The 21840-nt window shown below is 35.1% G+C and overlaps 1 protein-coding gene across 1 annotated transcript in view; it reads left to right on the top strand.

The window, feature by feature from the left end:
- PLPPR5 (phospholipid phosphatase related 5) overlaps positions 1 to 2264 on the top strand; it is a 156409-nt gene extending 154145 nt beyond the window's left edge. The window contains exon 6 of the mRNA XM_049765780.1: positions 1955 to 2264. Coding sequence (XP_049621737.1) covers positions 1955 to 1987 — 33 coding nt within the window. The 3' untranslated portion in view covers positions 1988 to 2264. The remainder of the gene's footprint in view (positions 1 to 1954) is intronic.
- The last annotated feature ends 19576 nt before the right edge of the window (positions 2265 to 21840 follow it).

Here is a 21840-nt window from a genome sequence, read left to right as displayed (position 1 = left end):
CTCTGATCAGGAAATTTCTGCTGATGGACTTGGACTCATGGGTCATACGAGATGCCAGAAAATCAACTGCATTATAAGCAAGCACCCTACCCATTGAACTATCACTCCAGCTCTTAGGCTGTGTCTTGTCAAGCATAGAACTCCTGACATTTGTATATTAAAACTGTGTTTATCATTAGACTGTATTTTATCCATTCACAGATTTCTGTTATCTGTGAGGCCATTGAAAATAAATCTGTGATGTACTATTTCCAAAGTTCTTAGGGTTTTTATACCATTATATGATGCATTATATAACTGACATGTCTTTTGATATTATTATTACTTATTTTCTTTAAAGTAAAAAAGTTTGGGCAGAAGCCATAGTACATCAAGTAGGGTGTTTGCCTTTGGTGTAATTGCCAGCATTTCATATAGTCCTCGAACATCGTCGGAAGTAATTCCTGGGTGCATACCCATATCCTGTGTGTGTCCCCCTCAAATACACAAAAGTAAAAGAAATTAAATATAAAATTTTATTGGAAAGTAGAAGAGAAAGAAAAAGAGACTTTCCATGTGGGGAAAAGTTTAGTATAAGACTATATTCTCTTTTAAAATTTTAATCCTGTAGTGACTTGCATTACAACAATAAGAACAACAAGTTACATTCTAATCATGCTTATTTATTTACTTAATTTTTGTGACACACAGTAGTGCTCAAGCCTACTTTTGGCTATGAACCAGGGATCATTCTGGTCAAACTTGCGACCAAAACTCTCCTGGATGCAGCAGATTAAATTAATGTTTACAGATTATAGGCAAGTCTCCTACCAGCTGTACTATCTCTCCAGCCCCTATTATACAAAGTTTAAGTGGGAATTTAAAGTTGCTAATGTCTCCTCAAGACAATGAAAAGTATGCATGCTTATTTTGCTCTTCACTGATACTAATATTGTTTATCTCCGGGTTTAAGTCAAATCAAACAGTCAATTATATCCTTCTCACTGTACTTTAATATGCCTAAAATCAGAGAAAATAAATCTAATTTCTTCACAAACTAGTTAAATATATTTTAGTTTGTTAAAATGCTCTAATGTGAAAAGATTTATGTATGCATACAACAAAATTCATGGCATACAATTCTTAAATAAAATTGATATGTGATATATGTCTTTGACTTGTATAGAGTCAATATAAAAGCTGCAATAAAAAGCTTTCAAAAGAGACAAAGCTCCTTGAAATGCTGCTGTTATTTTGGCTGTCACTCATGTTGGATCTTACATAGCCCTGTGTGTGGCATGATTTAATGATGCTATACCCGTTTTCCATTGCACTATTTCAGTAGACATGATATGGCTAGTTGCATATCTAAATCCTGATAAGTAACAGTCATTCCCTAGGGGTGTATGTGTTTGCAGTTCTATTGCTAAAAAAATAAAAGAAATCTCTATAAAGCATTCTATGGCTGAGGTAAACAATGAAGATTAGTCTGGAATCTGGAAACATGAATCAAAATATGAAGTGTTTAAGTAGATTTTTGTCAACAAGCAAATGCCATTTCAGTCTGAGCATTTCACCACCTCATTCAGTGCCATCTGTCTCAGAGGCAGCAATTAATTTGAAATTCCAATATGCAGTATTAAAATTCCATTAACGCTGAACAGAATATTAACAATATTAACGTGTCTAGCTGTGCTGTTTCCTATCTCTCCAAATCCCAGTGTTAATTTTGAATAAAGCAGGTATAACATCTTAGGGTGTTTGGTTAATTAAGGATATTAAATGAAATATATAATTATAGCTACATTTGATATAATAGCAGTTGAATAATGCTGCGTGTTTTTGCAACTAGATTATCTATAGGCTATTGTTTTGTAGAAAGGTAATAATTATTTATAAAAAAACACTGCATATATGACAACCAATTTCCTAAAACTCTGACTTAGACATTATTTTTCTTTTATCTTTCTTTTAGAACCACATCACGGCCTTTGCAGAGGTCACATGATATTGAAGCAGCTGGATTTTCACTGCATTGGACATCATCTCTTTTTACCATCCATTCATGATACCCAAAGTTTGTTTGCTCACAAAAAATTTATACAGGTGTCTAATAATTTTTATAATTTTAAAGATCAGAGTCAACCTGTCTGTTGCCCCCTCTAGACTGTGAGCTCCTCAAGGGCAGGACTGTGTCTTTCTTCTCTGTATCCCCAGCACCTACCATATAGCCTCATTCACACGAAGTAGGTGTTCAATAAAAAGATGATGGCTGAAAGAGCAAATTATTTCCTAAAATGTTCACTCAAGTTTCTCACAGGATCACTACAACAATATGAAAAGAAGGTCCTACACATGTCATATTTTGAATAATAAAGTCCTCCATTGGGGGATAGTCTTCAGCTTTTCCTTTTCCTTGTGCTATTCAAAATACATCAGATTTTATTTGAAGTGGACTTGAAAAGTCATGGGGGTTTTATTTTCTTAATCAGCATGACATTATTTCTATTCTAACAGATTTCGGTGTGTGAGATCACTTTTAGAAATATGTTCTAGACTAAAACAATGTTTGCACATAATAGAAAGCAATGTGTCACTTAAAATACCACTCATACTCTCCATTCTAAGACTGGTGCTTCTGCTTTTAAAGGGGAAAATGCCAATTTTTACTGTAATAAGTAATGTATCATAATTAAAATATTTATTTGGACTTTTTTTCTTAACATTGTGGTTTAATTGTTGACTTGTGGTTTTTGAATGCAGATCATGTTTAGGACAGACTAAATAACTAAATCTAATGAGGGTATCTAATTAGTAAGCATTTTTCCACTAAGAACAGTATCTCAATATAGGGACTTTTCTTAGGCTGGTTACTCATCAAAATTCCCAAAGGACAACAACATGACACATAATTTAAATTACATATAATAACAAACCAAGCCGCCATATTTTACTCTGCATATGTGTCACACTTAGTGTTTTACGAAAGTATGTATTCTTTTGTTAATTCATCAAGTTTTCAATGGTCCTGATAAAAATGAGTATGATTTTATTTTTTTCAATTTGAAAGGTTTTACTAAAGCAGAAAATATGTAACACACTCAATTCTATACAATTAGTATGAGGCAGCTAATGTACTGACCACAAACATTCATTTTAAAGATAATTTTGGAGTGGCTGGAGAGACAGTACAGTGGGTACAGTACTTACCTTGCACACAATCAATTGTGTGCCAACCCCAGTACTCATCCACTGAGCCCTGCTAGGAATTATCCTTGACTACAGAGCAAGGAGTAAGCCTTGAGTACTGCCTGGTGGTCCCAAAGACAAGACAAAACAAAAATCAGGTTGGAGGCCTCAATAGAAAAAGTTATAATCTATTTTAAGTATTTATGTTCTCTGAACATTTATTAAACTTTATTGATTGATTGATTGATTGATTGATTGATGGCACTCAGGGGTTACTCATGGCTCTGCACTCAAAACTCGTCCCTGGCTGGCTGGGGGATCATATGGGATGCTGGGAACCAAACTGGGTCCCTCCCAGATCTGCCACATGCAAGGCAAATGCCCTACTGCTGTGCTACCTCTCTGGCCCATCTGAACAATTTTAAAGTCTATAACTATTTTAAACAAATTGAAACATATTTATCATTGTTTATATTGTTTATAAAAACAATTCCAACTGCCATAAAGATAATGCAAAATATAAGGCACTAGCCTTGCATGCAGCAGACCCTGTTTCACTCTTCAGTAATAGTCTTTGTTCCCTCAAAGTTATCACCAAGAGTGAATCCCAAAGCACATGGTCAGGGATTATTCCTGAGCACTGCTGGATGTGCCATCCCATCCTCAATAAAACAAAATAATTCCAACATGTCTAGAAAGACCTCAATCTAATGTTTCTCCTATTTCTCCATGCCCGCCATGAATCTGGAACAAGGACTACTACCTCCCATCCTCTGGAGAGGCATAAAGGGACATTTATCACAAAAACCATCTGACATTAAAGATAAAAATCATATAAGGAGGTTGAAGAGAATTACAAGAAGTCAGTTTTAGTGTACTCTTCAATAATACTTTTATAATCTTTAAAACTACCCCAAGTTTATTTGGCTTATATGAATAATAGTTTTCAATTTTCTCCATAGTTTCAACAGTAATTATAAGCTAAATTTAACCAAAGTCTTTCCCATTTCTTTTAAAATAAATGTCATTTGTTCTTTTCAACTTTTGTTGGATCTACATTTCTAGTAGAGCCCAAATAAGAACATAGGTGTTTCTAATATTTTAAAACTTGTAACACAATTCAGTTCTGCTGAAAACTTAGAACATAAAAAAGTTTGGGATACTTTGATTCTCTTTAAAGGTATTCTAAATAATAACAGTGGTGAAAAGGGGTTAACATGCCGGTAGTTTAATGAAAAGGAATGATCACTGTTTTAGAAGGCAGAATTACCAGTTGGAATTACAGTTAGGTAAATGCAAGCATGTTTGATGAGCCAATTTGTAGGGATTTTTTTTCCTGTGGAAAGACTTTTGTACATATTTGTATGTAAATGTAATCTTACCTACTAAACCTGATGAACTTATGACTTTTTCAAAAACTCAAATTTAATCCAAAATTAGAGTAAATTTACATTTGATGCTTAAAAGTAATGAGCCCAATATTGTATAATAAATAATCTTAGCATGAAGAAAATTCAAAAGAGTGAGATTCAGATACTTAAAGTAAAAATCCAGGCAAGAACTCTTAACCATTCTGCTATTACTGTTAACTAAACTGATACACATTTTAAAAATATTGGTAAAATATTGGTTTGTAAATATGTCCATGCACAGTTTAGTAAAGGCAAGCTAACATAATTTTCTGATAAAAACAACTTTTTATTCTTACTTGGGAACCAGGTCAGCCTAAAGATTACAGTAAACTGTTTGCATGGCAGAAATTCTGCACATGTTTTTACCTGGTTTTTAAAATTCTTTAAAGGCTCTTTTATGTTAAAAGAGAAGTGAACCTTCTTTGACAGACTTTGTCTATTTTACTCCTAACTGGGCCTCTCTTTTCTCAGGATCTATCCTAGCCAAATATTTCAGTTATATTTAGCATACGGTTTCCTTTGTGAAGGTGCAGTAGGGGAAGAAATGATTCTCTGCTGTGTGTTGTATTTTTCAAATAAAAAATTTTAAGTAAAACCTTAATATGCTTATTTATCCCTATCTATTAATCATTTCTTTTGGGGTGAGAGCCTTATTAATGTGTTGGTGGTCAGATGATGAGAAACAACTGGGGGATATGCAAAAGGAAATAATAATAATAATAATAATAATAATAATAATAATAATAATAATAATTAAACTAGTTTTGGAAGGACAGTATCTAAATGATCTTCTGTATACTTTTATACAGAATTTTATGCTAAAATTTTATCAACACCTCATTTGCAAATTACAACCCTCTAAACTATCTGGAACACTGAGCAAGTACAATCTACATAATCTGCCACTATATGTAAGGCCATGGTTCAAAAAAATAGATGTAAATAATCTAGCTTCTGCCTTTACTAAAATTTGATTACCCCTTTCATAATTTACCTGGACATATCCCAAGTAGTTCTATTTATGCCTTGCAAGCATACATCTCCCCCACAGTTTACTCAATTTTTTTAAGTAATACAATATGTACCATATTTTAAAGAATCAAACTTTGTTTTAGAAAGAAAATTGAAATTATGGGACTGAATACATTGTTTAAAGGGCTGAACATATCCTATTCATGTTGGAGGCCCATTTCAATTCCTTGATCAAGCATGGTTCCCTGAACACCCCAAGAACCAAGCAGGGAGATTCTCCCTAAGTATAGACAAAAGGAAGGAGGAAGGAAGGAAGGAAGGAAGGTAGGAAGGAAAAGAATAAAAGGAAAGAAAGGAAGAAAGGGAAGAAACAACGAAGGAGAGAAGGAAGGGGGAAAGAAAGGAAAGGAGGGAAGGAGGAAGGAAAAAAGGGAAGGAGGGAAGAGAGAGAGTGAAGGAAGGAAAGAGGAAAGGAGGGAGGGAAGGAAAAAAGGGTGGGATGGAAGGAAGAGAGGGAGGGAAGGAGGAAGAAAGGAAGAAAAAGAGAGGATGAAGGAAAGAAAGAAAAGGAAGGAAAAAAGGAAGGAAGAGGGAAGGAAGGAAGAACAAAGGAGGGAAGGGCAAAAGGAAGAAAGGAAGAAGAGAGGTAAGGAAGGAGGGAAAGAGGGAAGGAAGAAAGGAAGAAAAGAAGGAAGAAAGGAAGGAAGGTAGAGAGGGAAGGAAGGCGGAAGGATAGGGAGGAAAGGGAAGGAGGGAAGGGAAGGAAGGAAGGAAGGGATGGAGGAAGGAAGAAAGGAAAAGGAAGGAGGGAAGGAATAAGGAAGAAAGGAGGGAATGAAGGAAAATGAAAGGAGGGAAGGAAGGATGGGAGGGAGGGAAGGAAAGACAAGAGGGAGGGAAGGAAGGAAGGCAGGAGGGAAGGAAAAGGGAGGAAGAAAGAAAAGAAAGAGGAAGAAAGGAAGGAAGAAGGGAAGAACGAAAGGAAACAAAGGAAGAAAAGAAGAAAGGAAGGAGGAAAGGAGCAAAAGACTTATAGTTCACAAGGGTCTTAATAAAATATTAAAAATAAATATATAAAATAAAATGAAAACGTATGGTTGTAGAACCCAAGTCACCCAAGAACATATTAGTGTCTAAAGAAACTGGTACAGCTACGTAATGGAATACTATGTAGCTGTTAGAAAAAATGAAGTCAAGAAATTTGCTTATGCATTGATTGATACAGAGATTATTATGCTGAATGAAATTAGTCAGCGGGAGACAGATAAAAAGAAGAATCTCACTTATTTCTGGAATATAAGAAACAATAGAGATGAAGATCAGGAGGACCAGCCCATGGTAGGAAGCATGCCACAAAGAGTGGTGAATGCAGTTCGGGTAGTAAATGGTCCTTTTGTGACAATGATAGTAGGAACTGATCAATCTGAACAAGAACTAGGTGCAGAAAGGGGATAAAGTAATTAGCATGTTATACCTTCATTAGCAACAGTACAAACCACAGTGTAAAAAAGAAGGAGAGAGAGAGAAAAAAGAGAGAGATGGAGGTAGGTAGTAAGAGAGAAAAAGAGAAAGAAAAGAGAAAGAGAGAGATATAGAGATAGAGAGTGTAAATGGTTGCTCCATAGGCAGAGGAGGGTGGTCAGAAATGTGCACTAGAGAAGGGTGGTGTACCTTCTATGACTAAAATTCAATCATGAACAATTTTGTAACCACAGTGCTTTTATAAATGAATTATAATAAAAACAATATAAAAATTAAAAAGTAAAATAAAATCTATGGTTTTCCATGTACTTAAGGAAAAGAAAATATTTTTTCTAAGCCACACTAATACTATTAGTATTCAAAACTCAAAAATTATCTCAGCACATTCCACATGCTCTCCTCATGTAAAAGGCTCGGCTTCATGACTATTCTTTAAGGGTATACCATGCTGGTAAAATCCATAATACATGGTCTTTGGGTTGAAAAACTCCAGGGACTCCTCAGAGTGTGAAAAAGTTAAATTACCTTGAACACATTGTTAAATTCTCAATGACTTTAATTACACCATTTTGAGATATAACAACTCTCACAAATTTTCTTTTATGCACTATTTTTGATAATCCAATTTACCATGTTAATGTAACAAATATAAAAAAAATTGTTTTTACCTTCTAAGGGGACAGATTGGGGAGAAGGTGTGGGGAACTTTGGGAAATGCTGTAGGAAAAGTCACACCAATGGTAGAATTAATTCTGGTTTATCAAATGCCTGGAATAATTGTATTTATTATAAACAACTTTATAAACTTCAGTCTTTAAGTAGTTATGATTAAAAATGAGTATAATTCACAAATATTATAGTAAAAATATCTTTAAATTTTGTTGTTTTTATAATATCTTTTTTAAGCATGTTTGTAGTTGGGTTGCAGTTATAAAAAAGAACACCCACCTCACCAGTGCAACATTTCCACAACCAATGCCCCCGATCTCCCTTCTCCTCCACTCCTTTGCCTGTATTAGAGACGAGCATTCTACTTCTCTCACTCATTAACATTGTCATGGTAGTTGTTAGTTTAGTTATTTTACTCACCACACTTTGTGGTGAGCTTCATATCTTGAGCTGGTCCTTCTGGCCCTCATCTCTGGGCATTATAAAAATAATGTCCTTTATTTTTCTTAAAACCCATATATCAGTGAGATTATTCTGTGTGTGTCTCTTTCTCCCGTCGGCTTATTTCACTAAGCATAAAAGTGATGACATTCTTAACAGGGATGATCTCACCAAGATCCATACCATTCTATGATGTGCCCCATACCATTCTATGGTGTGCTTTATGCATTTATAAATGTGTTTCCATTTATATTTTATACTGTAACCACTGTAAGAAATGGGGGAAGTGTTTTTCCTAAGAAGAAAAATATATTTTAATTGATAGGAAAAATAAAATAAACACTCTCCAAAATATTATGGCTCTTTAATATAAATTGGGTATATAGAGAGGTATAGTTTCTGCTCAGGAAATATAGTTAATCTTTATTCATAAATATGTATCATGTTTTTCTACCCTAAATGCTTTATAATGTTCTAACTAGAATGGTAGACGTAGTCCCTGCCCTTTATACTTGAGAGTCAAACAGTTCCACATTGAAGGGATTATATATAGATTACAGAAATAGTTGTTGTTCAATTAAAAAAAACAAAACTGGCCTAAGGCCAAAGTGTTATCACGGTGGTAGGGCATAAGCCTTGCACGAGGCTGACCTAGGATGGATGCGGGTTTGATCCCTGGCATCTGATATAATCCCCCATGCCTGCTAGGAGTGATTTCTGAGTGTAGAGCCAGGAGTAATCCTTGAACACAACCAGATGTGCCTCCACAAAATTTTAGCTTCATAAATAATATTGTATAATTTGACTATTGCTACATTTTAAAAACCCAAAAATACTGCTCTAAGCAGCTATTTTCCATTAAAAGTCTATGGATGAGTTGACTCTTTTAAGAATAATTGTACGCTCCTTTCTCGTCCTCCTCTGCTTCTCCCCTCCTCTTCTCCTCCCCCCTCTTCTCTTCCTTCCTCCTCTTAACTTTCTCCTCTCCCTCCTCCTCTTCATCCTCTCCTCCTCATCATCATCTCCTCCACCTCTTCTCCCTTATCTTTCCTCTCCCTCCTCCTCTTCTCCTTTCCCCCTCTTCCTCCTCTTACCTTTCTCCTCCACCTCCTTCTCCTCCTCCCCCTTCCTCGCCCACCCAAACCCCCCCCCCAAAATAAATAAATAAGAACAATTGTGCTCAATTTTTATCCAGATTGGATCCTGGAGAGTACAGTAGTTAAGGTCATGCATATGTCCAATCCCAGATTCAATTCCAGACCCTGTATAATGTTACCTAAACATCACCAGAAGTATCCCTGGGCACAAAGTCAGAAGTATTCCCTGGGTATTGCCAGTTAAAAATGTAAATAAATAAATAAATAAATAAAACAAAATTGATCCAGATTGTTATTTTTGCTAATCTTGGGTGATGATCACTTGAATTATCATGATTTTGCTAGGGATAATTGAACTTTTCACAATTTTTGAATCTTCATCATGCTAGCTAAAGTACTTCACATGAAGGTCATTAACATATTATCATATTCACACCCTTCAGTTGGCTAAGCCAACTAAATGATTTCAATTATTTGAATCATTAGAATAATTTGGCAAAGGCCAAATATTTTCTACTTGACTCGGGAGTCTGAAATTCAGAAAGTTGCTCAGAGTTTCTTTGTAGCAGATCTTAGGGACCCATCATATGTGGGAAATTGAACCTGGGCCTTCTACATGCAATATCAGTTCTTTCAGTCATCAGCATAGTTCTCTTATGGCATATTGCATGCTCTTTGCATATACTCTGTATGGTTATTTCTATTGTTCAATATGTATCTGCATGTTTAGCTGTATATTGAGCACATATATTAGTATCCTTTCTTTTCTTTAATTATAATTTTTATTTTGACCAAAGTGAATTACATAACTTTCACAGTGATATTTTAGGCATCCTTTCTTTTTTAAAAGAAATGTCTATTAATATTCAATAGGCACAGTAAATATTGAGGGAATTAGAAAGGGAATTCCCTTGACCTAGGAGATACAGGGTTTCTCCACCCTTGAAGTATACTGTCATGGGAATAACTATAGGCTCCATACATGTTCTTTTACTCTCCACTTGGTCCTTTGGTGGTGTCTGGAAACTTTCTGCTCCATCATGGATGATAATATCCTGCCTCTCTAGCTAGTGATCTTGGTATTTGCACAGGTCCAAGGATGGAGCCTAGAATGGAGTCTTTCTTTATGGTTCTAGGAGTTCTGTTCCATCATTGTTGTTTTAATCAGTCTTCTGTAATTGGTTTTTGCCCCGATCCTAGGATGAAGCATAGAATAGAGTCATTCTTTATATTTCCAGAAGATCTTCTTGGTTGCAATTGTCTCATTCAGACCTCTGGAGTGAGAGATCTTGGCTGTTGTACAGAGATCATAGGCTAAGGCCTAGACTAGGGTCTTTTTATTGGTCCCAGGATAAGTTCTGCCCAGTCATGGTTATCACAGTCAGTCTTCTACAGATATTAAAGTTGGCTTTTTGTACCAATCAAAGAATGACATGTCTTCTGAATTCATCTTATCATTAGGAGTTGAGGTAAGACAACCTGCTCTTAGTCCAAGTTGTTGCCATTTTCTCATTATGAGGATGTCATATCAAAACCAGCACATGTTGGTGTCAGAGCAGTATTAAGAATGTCCCAGAGGGAGTTTGGTTCTTAGAGCTGTTGCAGAGAACTGTGTCAATTCTATGTCTGAGATCTAGGGTTCAGGGTTGGACGGTTGCTGCAGGTGTCCTGCGTCTCAGCAGCTCTAGTGGGTTGAAGTCCTTCACGAGAAGAAAGTGGAAGCATGAGCGGCCAAACAGGATAATGTCGAAAATGATGACCATACACAGAGTATGGTGATCCGCATCTTCAATAGACGTGAGACAACTTTACTTTTATGGCTGCAGACATTTAAGCACAACTCTGGTATGCAAGTTATTTCCATGATAACAAAGGTCAGAGAATCTTTAGGAGGAACAACATAATGGTACCGGACCCTAGAATTTGTATATCAAAAAACTAGCCAATACAGGTGAAAAGAATCCTGTGCTATTGAGGTAAGGTGAACTATGAGAAGGGGGTGTTCTGGTTTAGCAAGAAGCTTATTATAACAAAAAAGAGTAATTGGTTTTGCTACAATTTTGCAGCCTGCCGGAATAGTAAAATGCAAGAAGGACAGAAGCTATTGTTTACCTCCTAGAAGTTGAGACCAGAAAAACAGTTTTCAGGTAGCTGGCTGGACTCATCTTTGAGTTGCAAATATACTTAGCCAGCGGGGAACTTTGGCGGTCTTTGGTACTGAAATTTCTTTGACTGCACACTGACTGAGCCGAATTTTGGTCTGTAGTTTTACAAGGGAGACAGCATGCCAAATAATGACCGAAATGTAATGCCAAGCATCTCTTCAGAAATTCCTCAACCATCCACTCAGGAAAAAAAGGCGTCCACAGCGGGCCTTTGAGGAACCCCGTGGGGGTTATTTCTCTTCATCAGGAAGATACATCTGGTGGGCTGAGCTCCCCTAAAAGTTTATGTATGCCGTGGCAGATGGTCACTGTCTAATCACATGAAGTCTAATTTAGGACCACATGACATATGTTCAAGGTGGGAGATGCCCCTGTATTGTAAAGTATATGAGTTCTTATAGTAGATAAGAGCTTGTTTCGATATGCAAAATTTCCCCCTCTTTACTATGCCTTTGTAAGAAAAAGTGGTGGTATATTATATTGTGGTGCATTTAGAAGTGAGTGTGTCAGGCTCCATCATCTCTGTGCCCTGGTTTTGACCTGAGCTATTATACTTGGCAAATTTTTTTCTTGTAGGTTTTTGTATCAAGCAGAACCAAAACAAAACAGAAACAAGAGTATATATATGTATATATACATATATATGTATGTATATATGTATATATACTCATATATATACACTCATATATGAGTATATATGCTCATATTTATAAAGAAAAAATAAACAAAAATAAGTTAAAAATATTAAGGAAACAAAGTGATGCAGGAGACTACCTTACATTTGGGGATAAACAAGTTAAGAAGTAGTATTATATAGGTCTTAAACTTATAAAGGAAATATAGGCTTCCCCATTGTCTTTTGATATTTTCTTGTAGGGGGTGGAATCCAGAATATATTTTTATCACACACCCTGGTCTTGTTGAGATTGAAAAACAATTTGTGGCAGAAAGGGCTCTGGTAGAGTTCTTGCACTAGGTAATCTTCTGGAGCTGAGTTTGGTATCAAACAGTCCACATTTTGGGGGGATGAGAAGGAGGGCCACAGAGCATGAGTCAGCAAGGGTGTTGGTTGTAGATTCTTCTTGGGGTCGAGATGTGGGGGTGGGGGTGTGTCCATTCGCTTGGGATCTGGGTGATGGCTTACTGGGGGTCAGTCTTGATACCTAATGGGTTAAGAAGTGAGGGTAAAAAAGCATTAATAAGGCAGGATATTGGATTGTAAATGTGGGGTAAGGAACTAGTAGGATTTCTGAAGGTGGGGAGGAGGGATAGTGTATAGGAGAGGCTATATACATTATAGGCATGAGTTGTTTACAATTTAGATTTGACTCTCATAGAGGAGTCCTCTCTCTATGTACTCATGCCTACATAAAAATATACAATACTTATCTTTTCTTGAACTGTTGTTAGAGGTCTGACCCTAATGGGATGGGACTGAGCTCTTAGGACTGGTTGAATAAAGATACATAATTAACTTAGGTAAGAGGAAGAAACAGAAAAAGATAAGAGAACAGAAAAATGGGTAAATATAGTAAAAATAAGGTTAAAATTAATTAAAAAAAAAGATGATGATGACGAAGAAGAGGTAGAAGAAAGGGGAGAAAGAAAAAAGTAGTGAGAAGAGAGAAGAAAGGAGAGAGAAAGGAAATGTTAATTTGCCCAAACATACTCGATTAGTAGTAGGTCCTGTAATATGTCTATGGTTTGCAGTTGATTGTTTCAGTGGTCTGGATGGTCACATGCTTTAGGTTCTAAAAGAGGCTATAAACCAGAGAAAAAAGGTATATTGGAGTGTTTTATCTAGACATTTTCGTAATGCAAAATGAATATGTTATCTAGAGTGACTGAGCACCAAGGTATCAACTTAGGGTATTCACGCTTTGTATCCAAGAAACCCTGTGGATAGAGAAGCTGAGAGGTTATTTTAAATATAGTAATATTAAGACATTAAAACACATTGTTATGAAAAGCTTCCACTGGAGTCTCTGGCTTCCAATCATATTCTTCACCTGTAACCCTGTATAAGATCCCTAAGACATTATTATAGGCCTTTGCAGTAAAAAGGCTGATTACATACATTCGCTTGGAGTTTCTACCCTATTAGACTGTTGCATTTGTTACTGGAGTATTAAATGTACATATGATGTGTATTCTAAGTACCTCAGAAGTGAAGGACCTATACTATGAAAATTTCAAAAGGCTCCAGAAAGAAATTGAAGAAGACCTAAGGAAATGGAAGAACATCCCTTGCTCATAAGTAGGTAGAATCAACATAGTCAAAATGACCATTTTACCTAAATTTCTGTATATATGCAATCCAATCCCTATCAAAATTATCCATATTTTAAGAATTTAGAAAAATTAATTATAAAATTTATCTGGAACCACAAAAGACCCTGGGTATCCAAATACATACTGAAAAAAACCAGAAGCCAGGTGGCATCTTTTTACCTAACCTGAAGCTTTATTATAAAGACATAGTTATCAAAACAACATGGTACTGGGACAAAGACAGAGTCTCAGATCATCGGCTTAGAATAGAATATCTAGAGATAAACCCCAAATATACAGCCAACTAATATTTGACAATAGAGCCAAGAATTTGAAATGGAAAAAAGACAGTCTCTTCAACAAATGGTGTTGGAATAACTGAATAATCACCTGTAAGAAATTAAAAATTGATCCATACGTCACACCTTACACAAAAGTCAACTCAAATGGATTAAAGACCTTGAAATCAGACCCGAATCCATAAAGTTTATTGAGGAAAAAGTAGGCAGAACACTCGAAAACCTATATATCAAAAAGTCTTTGAGGATAGAATGCCAATGGCAAGAACTTTAGCATCAAATCTAAATAAATGGGACTACATCAAACTAAATAGTTTCTGCATGGTGAAAGAAACCTTAATTAATACTAAAAGACATTTAACAGAATGGGAAAACATTTTTGTACTCAACACATCAGATAAATGGCTGATATCTAGGATATAAAAAGCACTCAGAAAGATGAGCTCAAAAAATTCTAATAAAGTCATAGAAAAATGGGGAGAAGAAATGAATAGACACTTCTCTGAGGAAGAACGAAAGATGGCCAACATGAAAACATGCTCACCTTCACTCATTATTAGGGAAATTCAAATAAAGACAACAATGAGGTACCACCTTACATCAGTGAGGATGGCTCACATCAAAAATAATGGGAACAATCTCTGTTGGCAGAGATATGGTAAGAAAGGAACTCTCATCCACTGCTGGTGGGAATGCTGCCTGGTCCAATCCCTATGGAAAACAATGTGAAGAGTGCTCAGTAAACTCAGAATTGAGCTGCCATATGACCCAGCAATTGCTCTCCTGAATATTTCTCCACAAGTCAGAAGAACATTCATCCCAAAGTATGTGTGCACTCCATTATTTATCGCAGCACTCAGCACAATAGCCAAGATTTGGAACCAGCCTCGAAGTTCGACAACAGATGAGTGGATCATGAAAATGTGGTATTTATACACAATGGACTACTACATAGCAGTTAGAAATGATACAATCGTAGACTTTGCAGCAACGTGGATGGATCTACAAAATATTACGTTAAATGAAGTAAGCCAGAAGATGAAGGATAAACACAGAATGATAGCACTTTTGAGGTACTTAGAATATACAAAACACTTTTTCAAGAAATAAAAGAAGTCACAAGTAAATGGAAACATATACACTGATCAAGAATTGGGAAGATTACCATCATTAAAATGGCAATAGTCGTAGAAAAATTGTATTTATTTAATGTAATCACTCTAATGATACCCATGACATTCTTCAAATAAGTGGATCAAACAGTCCTGAAATTTATTTGGAACAATGAATCTCCACGAATATCTAAAGCAATCTTTAGTAAAAGAAAATGGTAGGCATCACTTTCCCTAATTTTAAATTGTACTACAAATCAATAGTCATTAAAACAGCATGGTGTTGGAATAAAGGCAGATCCAGATCAGTGGAATAGACTTGAATCTTCAGAGCATGACTGCCAACATATAATCAATTAATCTTTAAAGGGACAAGGAAAGCCTCTTCAACAAAGGCATTGAAACTATTGGTCAGACACATTAAAAAAAGAGAAAACTCAGACATTTAACACCGTTCAAAAAGATCAAATCAAATTGGATTAAAGACCTTCATATTAGACCTGAAACTATAAGGTACATAGAAGAAAATGAAGTTAAAACACTCCACATTGATACTAAAGCCATCTTCAGAGAGGAAACACAACTGTACAAGCAAGAAGAAGAAAATATGAACAAATGGGACTACATTAAACTGAAAAGCTTCTGCACTTTAAAAGAAACAGTGACTAGAATACAAAGACTACTCACAGAATAGGACAAACTGTTCACCCAATACTCTTCTGAGAAGGGGCTAATATACAAAGTACTGACAGAACTCAACAAAAATAATCTTACCCCACCAAAAACTGTGGAGAAGAAAATATGAAATATTTTTTACCTTGAAATCTATTCTTTTTATGCATCTTCTCAACTCTTTCAAGTGTTTGCAATTACAGTGTTTAGTTCAGGCTGCTAGAACAAAATAACACCGATAAATTGTTTATAGAACAAAAAATAGGGGCCAGACAAAGAGCACAGTGATAGAATATTTACCTTGCATGTGGCCAATCTATGAGGGACCTGGGTTTGATTCTTGGCATCCAATATGGTCCCCCAAATATGCTAGGAGCAATTTCTGAGCTCAGAGCCAGGAGTAACCCCTGCGCACAGCTGGGTGTGGTCCAAAAACCAAAAGAAAGAAAGAAAGAAAGAAAGAAAGAAAGAAAGAAAGAAAGAAAGAAAGAAAGAAAGAAAGAAAGAAAGAAAGAAAGAAAGAAAGAAAGAAAGAAAGAAAGAAAGAAAGAAAGAAAGAAAGAAAGAAAGAAAGAAAGAAAGAAAGAAAGAAAGAAAGAAAGAAAGAAAGAAAGAAAGAAAGAAAGAAAGAAAGAAAGAAAGAAAGAAAGAAAGAAAGAAAGAAAGAAAGAAAAGAAAAAGAACAAAATTAATTTTATCTCATTTCTGGATTTTAGAACTTCATGATCAAGGTATCAGCAGGATCAGTGTCTTGTGAGAGGTCACTTGGGATTCCGTGCAACTATGTGCACATTTCTCCACATATCTTTTCCTTTGAATATATCCGAGAGAAAGTTTTCATGTCTTTTCATCTTCTGAAAAGGGCAATACTTCACTTATTTTGCTACCTAACTTCACTTGTCACCAAACACAGGCACATTGGGTATTAGGGTTTCAACAAATAAATTTGCAGTGCTTCATTCAATCCATAAAATCTATTTCCAGGAGTCAGAGCTGTGGCACAAGCGGTAAGGCATCTGCCTTGCCTGTGCTAGCCTAGAAAGAACCACAGTTTGAGCCCCAGGCATCCCATGTGGTCCCCCAAGTCAGGAGCAATTTCTGAGTGAATAGCCAGGAGTAACCCCTAAGCATCACTGGGTGTGGCTCAAAGAAACAAAACAAAACAAAACAAAAAGCTATTTCCAAATATTTGTATTTTCTACAGAAGCAGCAAAGGACACCAACAGAATATAAAAAATATTTTATATATATAAAAATTTTATATAAAAATATAAAAATCATAATATTACTATGATTAAAAATTGAGTTACTTGGGTTAAATTTAACTTTCTTTAAAATGTCAACTCTTTTAGACATTTTCACTGTTATTAATCTTAAGTACTTTCTGTCATTTCAGATAGCCAATGATTCCACTTAAAGTCAACTGATCATCAAAAATAAAATCATTATTTTATATTTGTGTGACTAAGTATATCATGAAATGGAAAGTGTCTCTCTTTATTGCAATAAGAAAACATAAAATTTACAGATTACATAATACGTAAAAAGAGTTCAAATATATGTCAAATAATTATGAATGCTGTCTTGTAGGATAATTTTAGTTCATGGATTAATGCAAACATAGCTTTCTTAAAAGTACAATCTAAACCTTTTCATTCCTAAATTACAGTCTTTTTTGTCCTGTAATTTTTTCTTTTTTATTAATATCTTTATTTAAACACCTTGATTACAAATATGATTGTAATTGGGTTTCAGTCATGTAAAGAACACTCCCCCCTTCACCAGTGCAACATTCCCATCACCAATGTCCCAAATCTTTCTCCTCCCTACCCCACCCCACCTGTACTCTAAACAGGCTTTCTATTTCTACTTCCCTCATTCATTCACAATGTAGTGTAGTTATTTCTCTAACTGCACTCATCACTCTTTTTGTTGAACTTCATGTCGTGAACTGGACCTCCTTTCTTTTATCTCTGAGAGTTACTGCAAAAATGTCTCTTCTTTTTCTTAAAACCCATAGATGAGTGAGACTATTCTGAGTCTATCTCTCTCCCTCTGACTTATTTCACTCAGTCTTAAATGTGAAACTTCAAAAAATGAAAATTTCAATTCATTTTTCCAATCAAATTGTAGAGAACAGAGAATAAATGTTCTATTTTGCTCAATTTTAGTGTTATAGCCCTGTAACTTTGCTTGAAAGTGGCCTTTTTAATATAATTAATAACCAATTGAGTTAATTTGGCCACTTCTTAGTCCATTTTTTCTAATGAAGCTAACTTAATGTACAATTTAATAATATGAAAACGTACATCTTGAGGCCAGAGCAATAGCACAGCAGGTAGGGCATTTACCTTGCATGTGGCTCACCCGGATTCTATTCCCGGTATTCCAATATAGTACCATGAGCCTGCTGGGAGTAACTTCTGAGCTCAGAAACAGGAGTAACCCCTGAGCATTGCTGGGTGTGGCCCCAAAACAAACAAACAAGCAAAAAAAGAATATGTACATCTTTATACAATAAATGTGTATGAAGTAGTTCCAGTGTCTTTCTGACAGGCCTGGAAGGTCAGGTCAGGTTTCCAAATATGAGTTCCAGGGTACACTTCAAGAACATTAATGTCTTCAAAAGGGAAATGTGGAACATTTTAAAAATTAAAAATGCTCGGGGAGGGGGGATAAAGGAGGGAGATATGGGAGACATGCTGGGAACAGGAGTGGAGGGAGGACAACATTGGTGGTGGGAATGCCCTTTATTCATTGTCACTATGTACCATAAATAATTCTGCTTAATGAACTTCAGTCACAATAAAAATTTAAAAAATTAAAAATGAAAAAAAATGAAAATTTCAAGCTCTCTGGGTAGAGAGATGGCACAAAGGGCTAAAGAAATTATTCACATGCAAGAGTCCTTAGTTTAATCCCCTGTAACACATAGTTTCCCAAACATCACCAAAGACAGTTTTCAGTGCATGACACAAGAAGTGCTAGAGGTGAACCATAAAATAAATGAAAAAATATTTGATTGTTTATAAGCCACAATTGCTGGTGCTCAGGGTTTACTCATGGCTCTGCACTCAGGTATCAATCACTCCTGGCAGGCTCAGGGGACCGTATGGGATGCCGGGGATCAAACTTGAGTCAGCTGTGTTTAAGGCAAATACTCTCCCACTGTGCTCCACTCTGGCCCCCAACATAAATGAAAAATGTAAAGACAAAATTTTAAGCTTTCCTGGTTAGGTTTCTGTAATGTGATACCTTGTATTGAGATCAATTTGCATATTTTACCTGTATACCAAATGATATAAACTATAATAATGATATAAACCATATACACACACACACACACACACACACACACACACACACACACACACATATATAGGGTTTTGGGACCACACCCGGCAGCACTCAGAAGTTACTCCTGCTTTTCTGCTCAGAAATTACTCCAGGCAGGCTCAGGGGGCCATATAGGATGCCAAGGATGGAACCCGGATCTCTATCAGGTAGACTGCATGTAAGGCAAATGCCCTACCACTGTGCTATAGCTTTGGCCCCAAGATCTCACATTTTTTAAATGGGAAACTTTTAAGGCATATGATAATAGCATCTGATATTATATATACATATACATAATTTCATCCTTTTTATTCTAAATATGTGGTCTTAATTTTAAAATCCTAAAGACATATGGACATGCCAGCTGGGACAGCACCAAATAACTTTAAAAATATATATACTTTTCAGGCTAGAAAGACAATACTGCAGGTAGGGTATTTATCTTGCATGCATCTATACTGATTTTGATCCCCAATATCTCTGAGAACTTCCAGGAGTGATATCTGTGTGCAGATTCAGGAGTAATTCCCTGAGCACTTCTGGGTGTGGCCTCCAAGCAAAAACACATAGTTTTAAAAGTTAATATTGCTGTCTTTCAACTGTCATCTTTATTTTTATCATTACTGGTTTTCTCAAATTCAATAGATTTCCAGAAACATTGTAGAATAACAGAAAAAAATAGAAGTTAACCTTTCTTCTCTCCATTTAAAATTATATACAGTTACAGAACTGCTATGTATAGTTTCTATTTCCCTCACTTTCACCCTCTATCTACAGTTTCCCTACTGGTATAAAACCAGGTATTTATTTTAAATTGCATTTCATATATTCATATGTATATGTGTTTATAAATTTGCATCTATGTTGCATGTTTGATTTGAACCAAGTGTCAAATTTGTACTGGTCTCCCTAAAATTAATGTCAAACACTTAGATCTATGCATCACAGTAAACTACTTTATTACTACAGAGCAACTACAGCTATAAGGTAAGATAAAGCCAGAGGAATAGTACAGTAGGTAAGCATTTGCCTTGTATGCAGCTGACCCAGTCAACTAATGAATGAGAGTGGTGTGAAAAGAATGAAACAAGCCTCCTCTTCTGAAAAAGCTACCTCTATCAACACCTTTATTTTTGAGGCTTCTGGAATCTAGAGCTATAAAGAAAAACAATTCTTTTATTTATATCGCTGAGTTTATACTATTTCCACCTAATAAAAAAAGAACCACCTATTTTATTCTGCTACACTGGAACATTGGGGGGGGGGGGGAAACAAACAGTTTAGATTTGATTCTTACTTCACCACTACCAGTTCTGTGATTTTGGTCACATTATTTGAACCTACTAACTTCAGTCTCAATTTGTTAGATTACATTAGATTTAATCAAAGTAACTTTACTTTATCAAAGTAATTACTGTTTAATCCTAGATCAGGATTATACATTATATCAATTGGAGACTTTGAACTTTTATTTTATTTTAGAGCCATTCTAAATTGATACCCGGATTGCCAGAGGAGATATTATTCAGAATATATCCTGAATAGTAAAAGAGACTGCTGATACATGGCTCCCTAATTGTCTGTTCTGCAAAGATACCTATCACTCTGCTCATTCTTCACTGACGAAAGCAAATGGCCACGCTTTATCATTCCTTGATGATATAGAATAGGGAAGTACCCAGAATAAGATACACAGCACATTATATATTTGTAAATAATCCTATTTGTCATCCATAAAACTTATATATCATAAACTGATATTAATTAATTTTACTCAAATCAGATCTTTGATTAGATTTAGTGATTTAAATAAATACATTGTATATTTATTCAAGATAAATGTTAACACAATAAATGTAATATTAATTGAATAGATTATAAAGTAATCACTCATACTTATTTTAATCATCTCTTTCCAGGTTCTTCCTATTACCAAGTACCATCTCACATGGCAACATACGAAGAAAAATCACTTTCTCCAGCAAGTTTCCATTTTATTTGATGAGTTAACAAAGCAAAAAGAATTTAAATGTATTTTTCAGTTTAAAATAATAAATAAGCACTATGGAAATGATTTATGTAAGGGAATTACATGAAGTGATATTGGAGTTGTGTAAGGCAATTTTAGACTGGTATTTAAGACAATGATCAATATTCGTGAAAGTATAGCCACAAAAATGTTTCTTTTTTCCCAAATTTATAAAAGTCAATATCCATTAATATACGCAAGCCAATTTTCAAAGTGATGTTCTTAATTATTAAATTGTAAAATATAAAAAATGATTAAAACATCAAATTCTGTCCATAATATTATATAACTCATACATGCATATACCTCTGTTGTAGTGCAAATAGCTTTGTAAAGCAATTTGGCAACGTATTTTATGAGACACTAAAAGACTCATAGCCCTGACTCAGTCATTTTATTCCTATTCATCTGTCTCCAAAAGCATTATTATTTAATAATCATAAATGTAATGTTGTGACTATTACCAGGGAGATCAAAACAACTTGAAAATGCAGCAATAGGGGAATGTTTAGTAGATTATGATTTGCTAACTCTATAGAATATTATGTAGTCATTAAAATGATAATCATGAACATTATGTAGCAACAGGAAATGTTTATGATATAATTTTAAATGTAAAGGATGTGAATTATATCCTATGATTACTATGATGTAAAATCATATATGTAAATGTGTACAATTATAAGAGAACATGCAAAATTGAAATCTACAATGT

Source organism: Suncus etruscus, chromosome 19, assembly GCF_024139225.1.
Source record: "Suncus etruscus isolate mSunEtr1 chromosome 19, mSunEtr1.pri.cur, whole genome shotgun sequence".
Lineage (NCBI taxonomy): Eukaryota > Metazoa > Chordata > Mammalia > Eulipotyphla > Soricidae > Suncus > Suncus etruscus.
This window is presented reverse-complemented; position numbering and strand designations above follow the sequence as displayed.